At 46.8% G+C, this 16,307-nt stretch overlaps 1 protein-coding gene and 1 long non-coding RNA gene across 2 annotated transcripts in view; both read left to right on the top strand.

The window, feature by feature from the left end:
- Positions 1-840: 840 nt before the first annotated feature.
- LOC137840309 (uncharacterized) overlaps positions 841-16,307 on the top strand; it is a 112,946-nt gene continuing 97,479 nt past the window's right edge. Inside the window, exon 1 of the long non-coding RNA XR_011086865.1 lies at positions 841-4,005. This is a non-coding gene — a long non-coding RNA (uncharacterized lncRNA). The remainder of the gene's footprint in view (positions 4,006-16,307) is intronic.
- LOC125969465 (uncharacterized) lies at positions 8,955-12,059 on the top strand. Its single transcript, XM_068650879.1, has 2 exons — positions 8,955-11,477; positions 11,591-12,059. Exons 1-2 carry the CDS (start codon positions 9,662-9,664, stop codon positions 11,620-11,622), a joined length of 1,848 nt encoding a protein of 615 aa, XP_068506980.1. The 5' UTR covers positions 8,955-9,661; the 3' UTR covers positions 11,623-12,059.

The raw sequence follows: 16,307 nt of genomic DNA, 5'->3' as shown, positions 1-16,307 counted from the left end.
TAAATAACACAACAAATAAATAAGAGGAGCAAAAAGGAGCAAGTGAGCGTACAGCAGACATTCCAGAAAATAGCACAAAAGTGCAGCGCGCTACGCAGAAGAGGGTAGCGAGTTCAGGGTCCTAAAAGCCTGGAGAATGAAGCTGTTGGCGAGTCTGGTGGTGCGGGAGCGCAGGCTCCTGTACCTCTTCCCAGAGTGCAGAAGGTCGAACAAAGAGTGAGCTGGGTGACTCACATCACTCACAATCGCGGTTGCCTTGCGGGTGAGATGGGAGGTGTAAATGTTCTTCAGGGAGGGGAGCGAAGCACCAACAATCTTACCAGCCGTATTCACTATGCGCTGCTGGGCCTTCAAGTTCTGGTCAGGGCAGCTACCACCCCAGACGGCGATCCAACTGGAGAGGACGCTCTCAATAGTGCCACGGTAGAATGTAGACAGGACTGCCTGAGGAGCACATGCACGCCTGAGTTTCCGCAGGAAGTACAGGCGGCGCTGAGCTTTCTTTGCCAGTGACGCGGTGTTTGCCGACCAGGAGAGGTCCTCACTGATGTGCACCCCCAGGAACTTGGTGCTGTTCACCCTCTCCACCACAGCACCGTCGATGATCAGCGGCTGGTGTTTTGGCTGACCCTTTCGGAAGTCAACAACGATTTCCTTGGTCTTGTTGACGTTCAGCAGGAGGTTGTTGTCCCTGCACCACTTGGTCAGAAGGTCAACCTCCGACCTGTACCGAGTCTCGTCGCCCCCCATGATGAGACCCACCAGAGTCGTGTCGTCAGCAAACTTCACTATGCGGTTGTCGCTGTAGGTCACAGTGCAGTCATGCGTCAGCAGGGTGAGGAGCAGTGGACTGAGCACGCAGCCCTGGGGGGCCCCCGTGCTCAGCGTGATGCTGGTGGAGATTTTGTTGCCAACACGCACCACCTGAGGCCTCTGACAGAGGAAGTCCAGTAGCCAGTTGCAGAGGGAGGTACTGAGGCCCAGCTCGTCGAGTTTGCAGATGAGCCGCTGCGACACAATGGTGTTGAAGACAGAGCTAAAGTCCACAAACAGCAACCTCACATATGAGTCCTTTCTCTCCAGGTGGGTGAGGGCCGAGTGGAGGGCAGAGCAGATGGCATCCTCAGAGGACCGTTTGGCACGGTACGCAAACTGGAAAGGGTCAATGGTGGGGGGGAGAACGGATTTGATGTGCACCATGACAAGCCGCTCAAAGCACTTCATGATGATAGGCGTCAGGGCCAGGGGCGGTAGTCATTGAAGCAGGACGGCACAGGTTTCTTCGGCACAGGAACGATGGTGGCAGCCTTGAAACACGAAGGGACGAAGGCCTGCTGCAGGGAAACGTTAAAGATGGCCGTGAAGACACCCGACAGCTCGCCAGCGCAGTCCTTCAGCGCACGACCCGGGATGTTGTCAGGGCCCGCCGCCTTACGAGTGTCAATAGCGGCAAGCGCCCTCCTCACTCCGTCGGCAGAGAGGCACAGGGGCTGCTCGTGTGGGGGGGTGAGTGGTCTTCAGCGGGCAAGTGCTGTTCTGGGCGTCGAAGCGAAGAAGCGGTTAAGATCGTTCAGCAGACGGACGTCGCCCTCACAGCTCCGCGGCGCGGGCTTGTAGTCCGTGATGGTCTGAATGCCCTGCCAAAGGCTCCGTGCGTCCTTGCTGTCCTCGAAGTGGGTGGAGACATTGCAAGAGAACGCCTCCTCAAGTGTCAATGTGGTTCTATAAAATGTTTGTTGCAGATCAACATAATGACAGTATCGCTATGTACCTGTGATAACATGACCCGGGTCAGGTCTAGCTGAGTGTGGGATGTAATAAAACCCAGTGAACACATTCCAAGATATAAAACTTGTCTATGAAGTGGTAGACATGGTTGAGTATGACTGTACGTCGAATATTCCATCCATTGATGTATACATTTTCTCCAACACATTTCTTGTTCAGGACACGAAGAGCTGGAGCCAATCCCAGCTGACCTTGGAAAAAACTTAAACAACATCCTGGACTAGTGACTGTTGAATCACAGGTTATAAACTGTCAGGGTTGGGAGGGTTACTTTAAAAATGCACTCCATTACTGTTATAGTGACCTGTTAAAAATGTAATAGTCTAACAAAAAGAGAAGTCCAACTGAGCACATGAGAAGAGTTTTTCTTTCTTTTGGTATTTTCCAAGAATTTGTACAGGTATGACAGGCATTGGCTGTAATTTCTAATCTTCACCAACAGAGAGTGCACATTCACTTTGAAATAACTGTGAAATCCTGATTCACGTTTAACCCGTATGCAAATATTCCACAGGCAGTACGAACTGTTGATTGTCTCAAAAGAACTTGAGGCAACAGATTTGTTTAATGACACCACCTTTGTTAATCATCTACTAGCTGGGGACTTTGCCGGCACAGCACAAATCTTTCCTTCATATCATAGCTCCACTGGAGAGGTGCTGAAGGACTTTACGTTGCTTCTTTCGCCATCTTGTCTGTTTGTGGGCACCACTTCCAGTCTCTCGTCAACGGTAACATTTGACATTACAGACTTTGGTCCTTATGGTCAAGACGTGTCCCAGTCCAAGACGGCAGCAGACTGATCATTTTGTTAGAAAAATTGTATATATATGTTATCATGCGTTCTCTAATGAGTACTTATTAATAATGTTACTGCTCAGTATGCTTGCTGCTTTGCCTTGCTTGTTCTTATCTTGTGCAACAGAACAGAAGGATTACGGCTGGGTCAGGGGCGAGATGACGGTTGTGTCAAACAAGATACTGCTGACATCTCAGCGTCCACCAGAACAGATCGTGAAAACAACACGTCAAACGATGCGTCATGAACCTTCTGATCTTCCTTAAAGAACGTCACTTTCTCTTTGTCAGGCAGGGGACAAGATGGAGGACTCGGATGCAGAGTCGTTTCTTTCTGGGATTTATTCCAGCAAGCACACTGAGCAAAAGTACAAATCAAATCGCCTCTTGCGAGGGAAAACACGTGGCAAAAAGTACAAACAAAAGGTGTCGCACTGAGGCGAGTCAAAAGGCTAAAAGTACAAATCAAAACGCCTCTTACGAGGGAAAACACGTAGCACAAAGTACCAACTAAAGGAGTCGCACTGGGGCGAGACAAAAAGGCGATGGGGACCAAGGCACAAACAAAAGCGTCGCTCGGTGGCGAGACAAAAAGGAGGGTTCTTACAGAGAGTTCGGACATCAAGGGATCGCTGGTGGTCGGGACGAGGCAAGACACACTGGCACAAGACAAGGGGAAGACACGGACTAAATACACACAAAAGGGCGGGGACACAGGTGATGACAATTAGTGTCGATTACGCAGGTGCACACAATCGGGATCAGGGAAGACAAGACAACCAAACACCGAGGACGGAAACACGAACTGAAACGGAAGGGATGACAAAATAAAACTGGAAGTAAAGTTACGACAATTGACGAGACAAAAAACTGAAAAAATAAACGCGACCGCATGACACTCTTTTTATTTCTCGGAATATTGCTTAAACTGTTTTGCTGATATAGCCATATCTGCACGCAACACTTTGTTCATTACTTTTTGTTTCTTTTCTTACGAGACGAAGCCCGCAATCTTTTTTCCCCCTTACCCTCAGGGGCTAATCGTCTCACACTGTGGGTAGGGCATTCCAAATAAAAAGAGCGAGGAGAGTAAACAGATTTTTAGTGTAGTCAGATTGTAGAAAGCAATCTGTATCTCACTCCTCACGAGAAAACTCAATATTCTGCCTCACTTGTTTTTTGTCTGCTGATCCTTTTCTTTTATTCAGATATTCGGTTAGCGCGTTGAACCTGACAGAAATTTGGGGGCTTGTCCCGGATTCTCAATAGACCTATCTCAGGGGTCCGGCTGACTTTTCGACGCAGGACAAGTCCTTGGCCAAGGCACATAAAGAAACCCTTTTCACGGGGCTGACTCGATCAGTCGGCTGGACACCAGAGTGGTTGACGAGAACATCCGAGGAAAAGAACCAGCAGACTGTGCGTACGAATATTGATTCTGTTAAAAGGAATGAATGTGCAGTGACAAGAGGTCACTTAAAACCTTGACAATTCTAGACCCTATCAAGTGCAATTAGAAACAGTTAAATTCCGCTGGGGTGATGGAGTGTCGTGGGGTCTCCTAACTTAACCTTCCTAATGTGTTAGCTTTCTGCTGCCATCGGTGGTGTTTTTTTTAACTCTTGTTTAGCTGGTTTGGCTCCCTTATCCATGAAAAGATAGGTTTTATATCTACTTCAAGAAAAAGGCAAAAATACGTTTTTTACACAATAGGAAGGTTAAAGAGTTTGTTAAAATCCACGGGAGGGCGGACTCCCCTGCTTGCCTGTGAGACGATAAGAGTGCGCATTGTGTGTGTGTGTGTGTATAGTTTGACTGAGAGTGATCTCATTTGAGCTCTCCTTTATATAAAACACACAGGATTGTAAACAGTGGCTTTGTGTGGAAGCAGAGGAAAGGAGACTTACCACTCATTGAATATTTTACCACTCTCCTGTGAATTAAATTGGCTTTAGGACACTGTAGGTGCCATTGCCAACTCCGAAATTTAGAAAAAATAAACCATGGGAAAATCAAATAGCAAACAAAAGTCGCTACCCCAACATGAATTAAAATGCAAAGATTGAAAATTAATGGAAGGGGTTGACACCGAAAATATAAAATATCTTGACAAATGCATATTTTGGACAGAGGTGGGGGGTTGCATTATGCGACGTGGCGATGGCGAGGCTCTCCGCACTTCAGTTGCTCCCCCCACCCTTGTTATCAGCTGGGAAGATTGTCATGTCTATGTTGTGGGCCTGTGTGTTTGTTTCTTTGTATGTTTGTCTTTGTGTATCAGTTCGTTATAAAGGTTGGAATTGCGTTAAATTGGTGCACGAAAACGGTGTGCTAGACAATGGTTTATCAGATTTGCATTGTTAAATGTAAAAATTAGAAATTATAGAATAATATGAGGGTTGTGGGCAGAAACTTGTCCGACGAGGAGAGTGCCCAACCCTCATAAAAATGTGAGAGTAAGAGAAAACATACATTGGAGAACTGGATAAAATTAGGTTAATGATTAGAAATCAATGGTGTTATTATTATTCTCTTATCCCCTGCATTGCAAATGTCTTCTTGATGCAGATAGGTTAACAGTGAGGAGATAATTTATCAATTGATGGGAGTTAGTAATTGGCCAAATTCTAGTCACATTATATTTAATTTGCAGGCCATTATTTAGTATGATATGACAGTGTCTAGCTCAGTAGACTGTTCTATCAAAAAAATGTGAGAGTGAAGGAGGAGGTTTAATTTGTAATCTGACATTTGGGTCCCATTTTGAAGAGCATAGATTGTTTTTGTTTGTTTATTTTTAAAGATATATTTAACAGTTTATCTCGGTGCAGTAAGGATATAGCAATTTTGCAAGACTTAAAATTAAAAATTAAAAAGCAAAATTACATTCTCATTTTCCCAGAAGAGAGGAAAATTGAAAGATAAGGAAGACGAAGAAAAGATAAAAAAGAACTTGCTGTTGCACAGACAGGAAGATGATGACACAGTGTCAGCGCAAGCTCGCTTAAGAACCGCAGCTGAGAATGTGATGAATGAAGATGAGAAAAATGATCAAATTACAAAGACAGATGTTGTGGCACGGCAAAGCAAACCATCCTTTCCGTCTTTGTACCCCAAATTAAACAACTCATTGCTTCCTATAATTTGAGAGGTGATGAAGAACAACAGGTTTTCATGGCATCCTTAACCAAACATTGGGCAAGCGTTAAAGGCACCTGGAGTCCTTTTGATCTCCAGGGCCGTCCATTGGAATATAACGGGGTGCCATTACAAATAAAATTGACCAACTATTGGGCAGGATAAAAATAAAATTCCAACGTAGAGCAAATTACACAGACATTGGCCGAACTAAACAAAAAGAAGATTAGTTGTTTGAAGACTTTAGACACAGACCAGAAAGAGTGTTCAACTGATGTCTATGATCAACAACTCAAAAATGCTCTACATGCAAATTTGCGACCAGTATTATGTCGAAAACGAATAAATTCAACAATTTTTTTCCCTATAAAATGGTGCCGTTTGGGTTTGAAGTACATAGTCGCTTCAAAGGAGGAAAAGCATGATTTAAGATACGCGATTGATCAATGAGAAGGCTATCCCTTGTGCCAGGGGTCTCATTCCCCTTCCTGACGACGGCGAATTCCATGATTGTGTCGATGCTGCTCAACAGATTGCAAAGGCTCTGCCTGATTTGGGAGATGCGCCTCTGCTAAATGGTCATGTGGGTTTTGTTGATGGGTTTTCTAAGAAAAATGAATTTGGTGTGACCCATTGTTACTGCTGACGAAGTCTTGGAGGCTGCTAAACTGCCATCCTATGTGTCAGCACAGGCCGCTGAGCTCATTGCTTTGACTGGGGCCTGCAAATCGTTTGCAAACAAGTCCGTCACTATCTGGACTGATAGTCAGTATGCTTTTGCTACAGTGCACGTTTTTGCTCAGCAGTGAGGCAACCGTGGCATGATAACTTCTACGGGGAAGCCTCGATGGAAGTATTTGGCTGTGGCTGCTTTCCTTGTTTCCTCGTCAAGGTTGCCATTTGCCTGTGGAATTCCAAGGTATTTGTAGCTGTCCTCAATGTCTGCTATTGTTCCTTCTGTGTGGATTACCTTTCCTCTTTTAGTCACCATGCGGCCACATTTCTCAAGTCCGAGTGACATTCCAATGTCAGAGCTGTAGATCCTGGTAGTGTGGATCAGGAAGTCAATGTCCCGCTCGTTCTTAGCGTACAGCTTTATGTCATCCATGTAGAGGAGGTGGCTGATGGTGGCCCCATTCCTGAGTTGGTATCCATAGCCCGTCTTGTTGATTATTTGGATGAGGGGGTTCAGTCCTATACAGAACAGCATTGGGGACAGAGCGTCTCCTTGGTATATACCACATTTGATGGTCACGTGTGCAAGTGGCTTGCCATTAGCTTCAAGTGTGGTTTTCCACTGTTTCATCGAGTTGGCGATGAAGGTTCTCAGAGTCCCATTGATGTTGTACAGCCTCAAGCATTCAGTGATCCAAGTATGTGGCATTGAGTCATATGCTTTCTTGTAATCAATCCAGGCCATGCTCAGGTTGGTACGTCTGGTTCCGCAGTCTTGGGTGACTGTTCTATCCACCAGGAGTTGATGTTTTGCTCCTCTGGTATTTTTACCAATCCCTTTCTGAGCAGTGCTCATGTATTGATCCATGTGCCCGCTGATCTTATCTGATATTATGCCCGACATCAGCTTCCATGTTGTGGAGAGGCAGGTGATTGGCCGGTAGTTGGATGGGACTGTACCCTTTAAAGGATCCTTCTGGATCAGGATCGTACGCCCTTGGGTTAGCCATTCAGGGTGAGTCCCATCCCTTAGCAGCTGGTTCATTTGTGCTGCCAGGCGCTCATGGAGAGTTGTAAGTTTCTTGAGCCAGTAGCTGTGGATCATGTCAGGGCCTGGTGCTGTCCAGTTTTTCATTCCTGAGACTCTTCTCTGGATGTCTGCCACTGTGATGGTTACTGGGTTCTGTTCAGGGAGCTTGCTGTGGTCCTTTCTCAGAGCCACCAGCCACTGTGCATCCTTCTTATGTGATGCCTCCCGCTCCCATATATCCTTCCAGTACTGTTCAGTTTCCAGCCTTGGTGGGTCTGCTCTGCTATTATTCCCCTGCCACTGAGCGCACACTTTCGCTGGTTGTGTTGTGAACAACCTGTTTATTCGTCTGGCTTCATTCTCTCTTGTGTACCTCTTTAGGCGGCTGGCCAAGGCTTGGAGTCTTTGTTTGGCAGTTTCGAGTGCTTCAGGTATGGGCATCTGGCTGTATTTCTTGGGAACTTGCTTTTTCATTGCACCTTTTTGGGCCTCTGTCATTTGGCTCACTTCTCTCCGTGCTATCTTGATTTTGGCCTCCAGCCTTCTCTTCCATGGTGGGCACTGTTGTGGTCGCATATGGTCATTCTTCTTGTAGCCAAGCATTTCTAGGATCACTGCTGCTGAGGTGTATATCAGCTCATTGGTTTCAGTGATGGTAGCCGTAGGAATTGTTGTCAGTGCTGCATTCACATCTTCTAGGAGACTTTCTGAGGGTACTTCACTTAGCCTCTGCAGTGTGTATCTAGGTTCCCGAGCATTCATTCCCGCCATGATCTTCTTCTTCAGGTCAGTTGCTGCCTCGTTCAGCTTGATTGTGCTTATTGGGGTTTCGTACCCAACCTCTGGACTTATACATGGATTTAACTCGTCTCTGACCTGGTGCTCTGGTTGACCTTCGCTATGGCATTTGTGTTGTATCTCATCAATCTCGAGCTGTGATAGCAGGTGCCGTTTATGGATATTGGAACATTGAGCTACTAGTTGCTTGGCTGACAGTGATGACTGTGGGTATCGAAGTTGCCATTGTTCCCACATTCGCCGCATGTAACCTCTCTCGCTCGGGTTGCTGGAGTAGTAGCATTCCAACAGATCCTTATTCTCGCATCTCACCCATTTGTGTCTTGTTCCAGTAGCCCATTTTTCATCAGGGTGCTCTGGTTCCCCAGCACCTGACGCAGACCTTGTTTGTCCGGGCGACGTCTGAGCCGGCATGTCTTGTTTCTTGTACTCTCATTATCTCTGAGGTAGGCGGGATCGTTAAGGGTCTTGCCTAAGGACCCACACTGACTGTTGGTAAGTTGCTCATATTGTGCCCCGAACCTGGGTCTCCCCTTTGTAAGTCATGTGACTTACTGATTGAGTTAGTCAGCCGTATGACTATATATATATATATATATATATATATATATATATATATATATATATACTTAAAAACTTTCTTAAGTTTAAGAGAAAAAACAGGGATCCGACAATCGGAGGGAACTCGCGAGCTTTAGTGTTGTGTTGTTAGCGCCGTTGTTTGTGCACGCCTCAAGTGCGAAAAAACCCCAAAAACATTTTAATGTCACGCGATCGACCAGTAGAGGCTAGGCGATCGACCGGTCGATCGCGATCGACGTATTGGGCACCCCTTATGTAATGTGTCGTGTCCATGTGCAACCAATGGGCGTGTGCTGCAAGTTGTATAAAAATGTTACAAGTAAATAAAGCAAAAAAGTTACATTAAATATTTCTAAACTGCAAGCCCCTTGTGTTTTGAATTCATGAGGAAGCTAGCTAGCAGATGAGTCCATCTTTAGTCAAAAGCTAACGTCTTGCTATTCATATCAGCGAATTATTGCAAATCGTTTGCTGCTGAAGTGGGATGGAATACAGCCCCAGCTGAATAAGTAATATGATGTCCCACATTCATTTGTATTTCAATATTGCTGTTAAAGCCACAAGAGTGAGAGTTGTGTTACCAGCATAATTTTCACATCATACATCAGTTTTTGTGAGGATCTGTGTGTGCAGACTAAGACCTTCTGCACGTACAACAACGACAAACCTTGGGTTACACCGAGCCTCAGGAGGCTGCGCAAAGTCAAGGAGGAGGCCTACAGTAGCGCCGACCGGGACCTGTTCAAGCAGACCAGAAACACACTGAACCGAGAGGTCAGGAAAGCCAGGAGGTGTTACGGGGAGAGCCTGGAGAGACACCTCTCTGCCAATCCTGATCCCTCACGTCATCTGATGGCGCCGCGGATGGCTGCCACGGTGAGTCGCTCTCTGTTTCTTTGTCTTATTTTGTGTGTTTTCTGTGTCTTCTGCTGTCCATCCCGGATCACTTTTACTAGAGAAGCACTGTTAAACATCGGTCAGTCTTCTTCTGGTATTTTCTCTCCTGTTCTCTCTGATTCAGACTGTTTGTCGGAGATTTTAGCCGGAGCGGCGGCGCTATACAAGCTAGCGCGACGGCGGCGACGCGGAAAACGTGCCGGAGCCCTCGTAAAGCTGAGGCAGAGAGGGTTCCGTTCTTCCCTACCGTCAATTCATCTGGCGAATGTCCGCCCCCTGGCGAACAAGATGGACGAACTGCTGCTCCTCACTTCAAGGAACACGGACTTCAGCAGATCCGCCGCGCTGTGTTTTGTTGAAACGTGGCTTAGCGAACGAACCCCCCACCACGCCATGGAGTTAGCTGGGTTTCGGCTAACGCGTGCATATCGCAGCGCGGAGCTCTCCGGAAAATCAAAGGGAGGTGGTCTCTGTTTCTACATTAATGAACGTTGGTGTACCGATGTCATGGTGTTGAAAGAGTTTTGCAGCCCTCTCCTAGAAACACTTTTCATAAACTGCCGGCCGTTCTATTCACCACGGGAGTTCTCCTCGATCGTCATGGCGGCTGTTTACATCCCACCACACGCACGTGCGAGTGAAGCCACGCAGATGCTGGCTGACCAGGTGACAGACTTGGAGAAATTTCTACCAAATTCACTAATCATTGTTCTGGGTGATCTTAACAGGGCGAACCTCGCACACGAACTCCCCAGATACAGACAGCACATAATGTGTCCCACCAGAGGGGCACAGACACTGGACCACTGCTACACCGTAATTAAGGATGCATACCACTCTGTGGCTCGTGCAGCTTTAGGACTCTCGGACCACTGTCTAGTTCATCTGATCCCTGCCTACAGACAGAAACTAAAAACTTCTAAGCCTGTGGTGAGGACTGTCAGGAAGTGGACAGTGGAGTCAAGGCAGGACCTCCAAGCCTGCTTTGACTGCACCGATTGGAGTGTTTTTGAAGCTGCAAATTCAGACTTGCATGAACTCACTGACACTGTCACATCATACATCAGTTTTTGTGAGGATCTGTGTGTGCAGACTAAGACCTTCTGCACGTACAACAACGGCAAATCTTGGTTTACACCGAACCTTAGGAGGCTGCACAAAGTCAAGGAGGAGGCCTACAGGAGCGGCGACCGGGACCTGTTCAAGCAGACCAGAAACACACTGAACCGAGAGGTCAGGAAAGCCAGGAGGTGTTACGGGGAGAGCCTGGAGAGACACTTCTCTGCCAATTCTGATCCCTCAACAGTGTGGAAAGGCCTGCAGAGCATCACGGGCTTCAAGAAACGAACCCCCCGTCCTGTGGAGAGCCCAAGGCTCACTGACCAGCTAAACAGGTTCTACTGCAGGTTTGATCGGTCCTCCCACACAACGGGACATCCTGCAGCACAATCCACACAATCCACATACTCACCTCCCCCCACAACTGCTCTGTCCACACCTCCATCACCGTGGTCACCGACTCTCTCTCTTGCAGAGGCCGCGCCCGCACTCCAGATTCGCGAGGAGGAAGTGCGCCAGATGTTCCGGAGACAAAAGATCAGGAAGGCACCGGGCCCAGACGGCGTGTCACCTTCCTGCTTGAAAGTCTGCGCTGAGCAGCTGGCGCCCACCTTTGCACGGATCTTCAACCGTTCCCTGGAGCTGTGTGAGGTGCCCTCGTGCTTCAAGAGCTCCACCGTCGTTCCAGTGGCCAAGAAGCCCGCCATCACAGGTTTGAATGACTATAGACCTGTCGCACTGACAGCTGTGGTCATGAAATCTTTCGAGAGGTTAGTGCTGAACCACCTGAAGGATGTCACGGGTCCCCTGCTTGACCCTCTACAGTTTGCCTACCGGGCAAACAGGTCGGTGGATGATGCGGTCAACATGGGACTGCACTACATCCTGCAGCACCTGGACACCCCAGGAATGTATGCCAGGATCCTGTTTGTGGACTTCAGCTCGGCGTTCAACACCATCACTCCTGACATCCTCCAACAGAAGCTCATCCAGCTCGCAGTGCCTGCCTCCACCTGTCAGTGGATCACCAGCTTCCTGACCAACAGGAGACAGCGTTTGAGGCTGGGGAGCATCACATCTGACACCCGGACCACCAATACTGGAGCCCCTCAGGGGTGCGTCCTCTCCCCACTGCTCTTCTCTCTCTACCCCATGGTTCTTAACCTAGGGGTTCGGTGAGTCGGCTTCAGGGGTTCAGCAGAGCTGGTATGCTATCCCCCCCGCGGATGGCCGAACACACCTGGATGTCGTGTAAATCCGCGATAACGCATATCTGAACTGGTCTTGCAAAGGCAAAAGGAGAAGTCACACTGATTTGCTGGTATGTCATTACATCCCCCCCCCCCCCCCCCCCCTAAAGACAGGTTCGGTGAATGCGCATATGAAACTGATTGGGTTCGGTACTACCGCCCCCCCAAAGAGGGGTTTGGTGAATGCGCATATGAAACTGATGGGGTTCGTTATCTCCAAAACGGTTAAGAACCACTGCTCTACACCAACGATTTCTCCGCAGGTGACTCTCCTGTGAAGCTCCTTGTTAGAAAAATGGTATATATTTGTTATCATGCGTTCTCTAATGAGTACTTATTCATAAGAAGTTCAACCTGCCACAGGAGCTGCTGAAGACCTTCTACACTGCCATCATCCAGTCTGTCCTCTGCACCTCCATCACTGTCTGGTTTGGATCGGCCTCCAAACAAGACAAGCACAGACTGCAACGGACAATCAGGACTGCAGAAAAGATAATTGGAATCAACCTCCCATCTATCCAAGACTTGTACCTGTCCAGGACCAGGAAACGTGCAAGTAACATCTCTACAGAGCCTTCTCACCCAGGTTGCAGTCTGTTTGAACTACTCCCCTCCGGACGGTGTTATAGAGCTCTGTACGCCAAAACCAGCAGACACAGAGACAGCTTCTTCCCCCAGGCTGTTGCTCTGATGAACTCACACCACTCTTAGAGTCATTACTGTGCAATAACATCCTGCTCTCCACACCTTTTTTGAATTGTCTACACTGTTTGTACTGTGCCCTCTCTGCATCCATTGCAGCCTGGTCATCCTAGAAGAGGGACCCTCTCATCTGTGGTCTCTTCTCAAGGTTTCTCATTTCCCCTAGCTGGAGGTTTGAGTTTTTCCTTGCCCTATTGGGAGTTTAAGATCAGGGGATGTTTGAGAATATCTGCCATTTTTCACATGTCCCGAGTGTTGTTGTTAGTCACCTAAATGTTGAACAGAGGCTATGATTTACCGAAGTCAAATTCCTTGTTTGGCACGCTCAAAAATGGCGGATAAAAACTCTTGAATCTTGAATAATGACCGAGCCAACTGCAGCTGTCACGTAGAAAACACAGGAAAAGAACAAACACAAAACATCATGACCTCATTATTATGTTCTGTCCAGGGGAACTTGAGATTTTAAAATACATTTCAAAAATTTCATCCACACAAAAAAAATCTTGAAATATTATTAGTAAATGTAGTAAATAATTCAGGGGACAAAAATCAGTAATCTAATATCTTGAAAACCAATACTCACCCCCATACTAGTGGTTAACCCCAGCCTGTCATACGCCAACTAGCACCTACCAAAATTTTATTTAAAACTAAGTTAATGAGTTATTTTTGAGAACAAAATTTACAATGATCCCTAAGGTGAACACTTGAAAATGTTTGTGCAGTTTCTTTATTAATGAGTTAATTACGCTTCTCTTTTAGTTACATATTTTAAATTCCAAATAGTTCAAGGGAGAACACTATACTGTACAAGCGGCGTTCCAAATTTTAATAAATCAGACAATGGCACAGCACTCTATTAAAAAAATGTCTATCTGCTATCAAAGAGAAGCAGCACTCTTTTGAGGTAAAAAAAATGTCCATATTCAAAGCACAAGACAGATGAAGTGAGAGAGGTTTATTAGATTTCATTTATCGTGTTGCCATGAACAGATTTAGTTGCACACAATATAGCAGGAATACGTACTATATGTGCGGGTGTGGTTATCTGGGAAGTAGACTTTATTCTACAGTACAGAGAATAGACAACATAGCAAACATGAGGACTACCATATACACTACACCTTTGGACACATCATTTTCCGTGAGTTGCCTTTATTTAGTGGGGAGTGATACTCACATCTGCTCCCCAAAACATTCCAAGGACTATGGTGAAATGCTAATTGACACAACAGAAAAAAAGTTGCTTGCTCTCAAAATCAAAGCACCAAACCCATCAGGTTCTAGTTTGAGTTCATAACAACTTTAAGACATCCTTTGTCCATGGGCTGCTCCATTCTTAAGGTTGGTTCAGAAAATCACAAGTCACATTACCTTTGGTCGATTTGCAATCATTACCCAATGCAAGTGCATGTGAACAGTGAGTTTCATTTGAACCTGTAATCTAGAAAAAATATGAAGAATCCAGATGGTGAACCTCCTTGTTGATCATTCCTGTGAAATATCATCGGTTTCATCTCTCTGATCTTCCTTTTAGATTAGAGTGTCAAGCACACTAAAAAACTGTCAAAAACAAAACACCCAGGGTGGCAATATGAGATTTTGCATTTTGTGTGTATGTACAATGACCTACTTTGAAACCTGCAAACATTTGGTTGGTCATCCCAGATTTCTCATCATTGGCTATAATGCAACTGAAAGCAGGTAGTACAAATTTTTTAATCCAAGGGGAGTACGAGTGTCACTTAAAGTGGCAGAAATACAGTGGTACCTCTACTTAGGAACTTAATTGGTTCCAGGATCGGGTTTGTAAGTACAAACGTTTGTAAGTAGAAGCAACGTTACTCATAGGAATCGATGTAAAAGCAAATAATGCCTGCCGGACTATCCCAAAGTCACACTTTTTGCCCTATTGCTCTGTGTATAACACACAGAAAACCAAAACAGTTTTATTTTTGCTTTTTCAAACCTTTATAACTTTATAAATAAAACAAGTGTCACTTTATTCTTGACTTCCTAACTTTGGGGAAATCTGTTCTTATTTTCTACAATTGCTAAAAAATACCCCCAAGAAGACAGAAAAAGTCAGGCTAATAAATTATTGTATGCTTTAATTTCACTTACTCATCATTACTTTTTGGTGAAATGATTGAGTTTTCCGACTGAGTGGTCAAAGTCAAAGTCAGCTTTATTGTCAATTTCTCCACATGCCAAAGACACACAAAGAAACCGAAATTCCGTTCCCCCCTATCCCACGGTGACAAGACATGGCTCACAACAGACAAACAAGTAACAAGTATAACAAAAGCGTGCTGAATAAATAATGAATAAATAACACAACAATAAATAAATAAATAAGAGGAGCAGAAACAAAATGAGCAAGTGCGCGTACAGCAGACATTCCCGAAAATAGCGCCACAGTGCCACACGCTACGCAGAAGGGGGTAGCGAGTTCAGGGCCCTAACAGCCTGGGGAAAGAAGCTGTTGGCAAGTCTGGTGGTGCGGGAGCGCAGGCTCCTGTACCTCTTCCCAGAGGGCAGAAGGTCAAACAAAGAGTGAGCCGGGTGACTCACATCTCTGGCAATCGAGGTTGCCTTGCGGGCGAGATGGGAGGTGTAAATGTCCTTCAGGGAGGGGAGCGAAGCACCAATAATCTTACCAGCCGTATTCACTATGCGCTGCAGGGCCTTCAAGTTCTGTTCAGTGCAGTTACCACCCCAGACAGCGATGCAACTGGTGATGACGCTCTCAATAGTGCCACGGTAGAATGTAGACAGGACTGCCTGAGGAGCACATGCACGCCTGAGCTTCCGCAGGAAGTACAGGCGGCGCTGAGCTTTCTTTGCCAGTGACGAGGTGTTTGCGGACCAGGAGAGGTCCTCACTGATGTGCACCCCCAGGAACTTGGTGCAGCTCACCCTCTCCACCACAGCACCATCGATGATCAGCGGCAGGTGTGTTGTGTGACCCTTCCGGAAGTCAACAATGATTTCCTTGGTCTTATTAACGTTCAGCAGGAGGTTGTTGTCCCTGCACCACGTGGTCAGAAGGTCAACCTCCGACCTGTACCGAGTCTCGTCGCCCTTTGTGATGAGACCCACCAGAGTCGTGTCGTCAGCAAACTTCACTATGCGGTTGTCGCTGTAGGTCGCAGTGCAGTCATGCGTCAGCAGGGTGAAGAGTAATGGACTGAGCACGCAGCCCTGGGGGGCCCCCGTGTTCAGCGTGATGCTGGCGGAGATTTTGTCGCCAACACGCACCACCTGAGGCCTCTGACAGAGGAAGTCCAGTATCCAGTTGCAGAGGGAGGTACTGAGGCCCAGCTCGTCGAGTTTGCAGATGAGTCGCTGCGGCACAATGGTGTTGAAGGCAGAGCTGAAGTCCACAAACAGCAACCTCACATATGAGTCCTTTCTCTCCAGATGGGTGAGGGCCGAGTGGAGGGCAGAGCAGATGGCATCCTCAGAGGACCGCTTGGCACGGTACGCAAACTGGAAAGGGTCAATGGTGGGGGGGAGAACGGACTTGATGTGCTCCATGACCAGCCGCTCAAAGCACTTCATGATGATGGGCGTCAGTGCCACAG

Source organism: Syngnathus scovelli, chromosome 5, assembly GCF_024217435.2.
Source record: "Syngnathus scovelli strain Florida chromosome 5, RoL_Ssco_1.2, whole genome shotgun sequence".
In the NCBI taxonomy this organism is placed as follows: Eukaryota; Metazoa; Chordata; class Actinopteri; order Syngnathiformes; family Syngnathidae; genus Syngnathus; species Syngnathus scovelli.
This window is presented reverse-complemented; position numbering and strand designations above follow the sequence as displayed.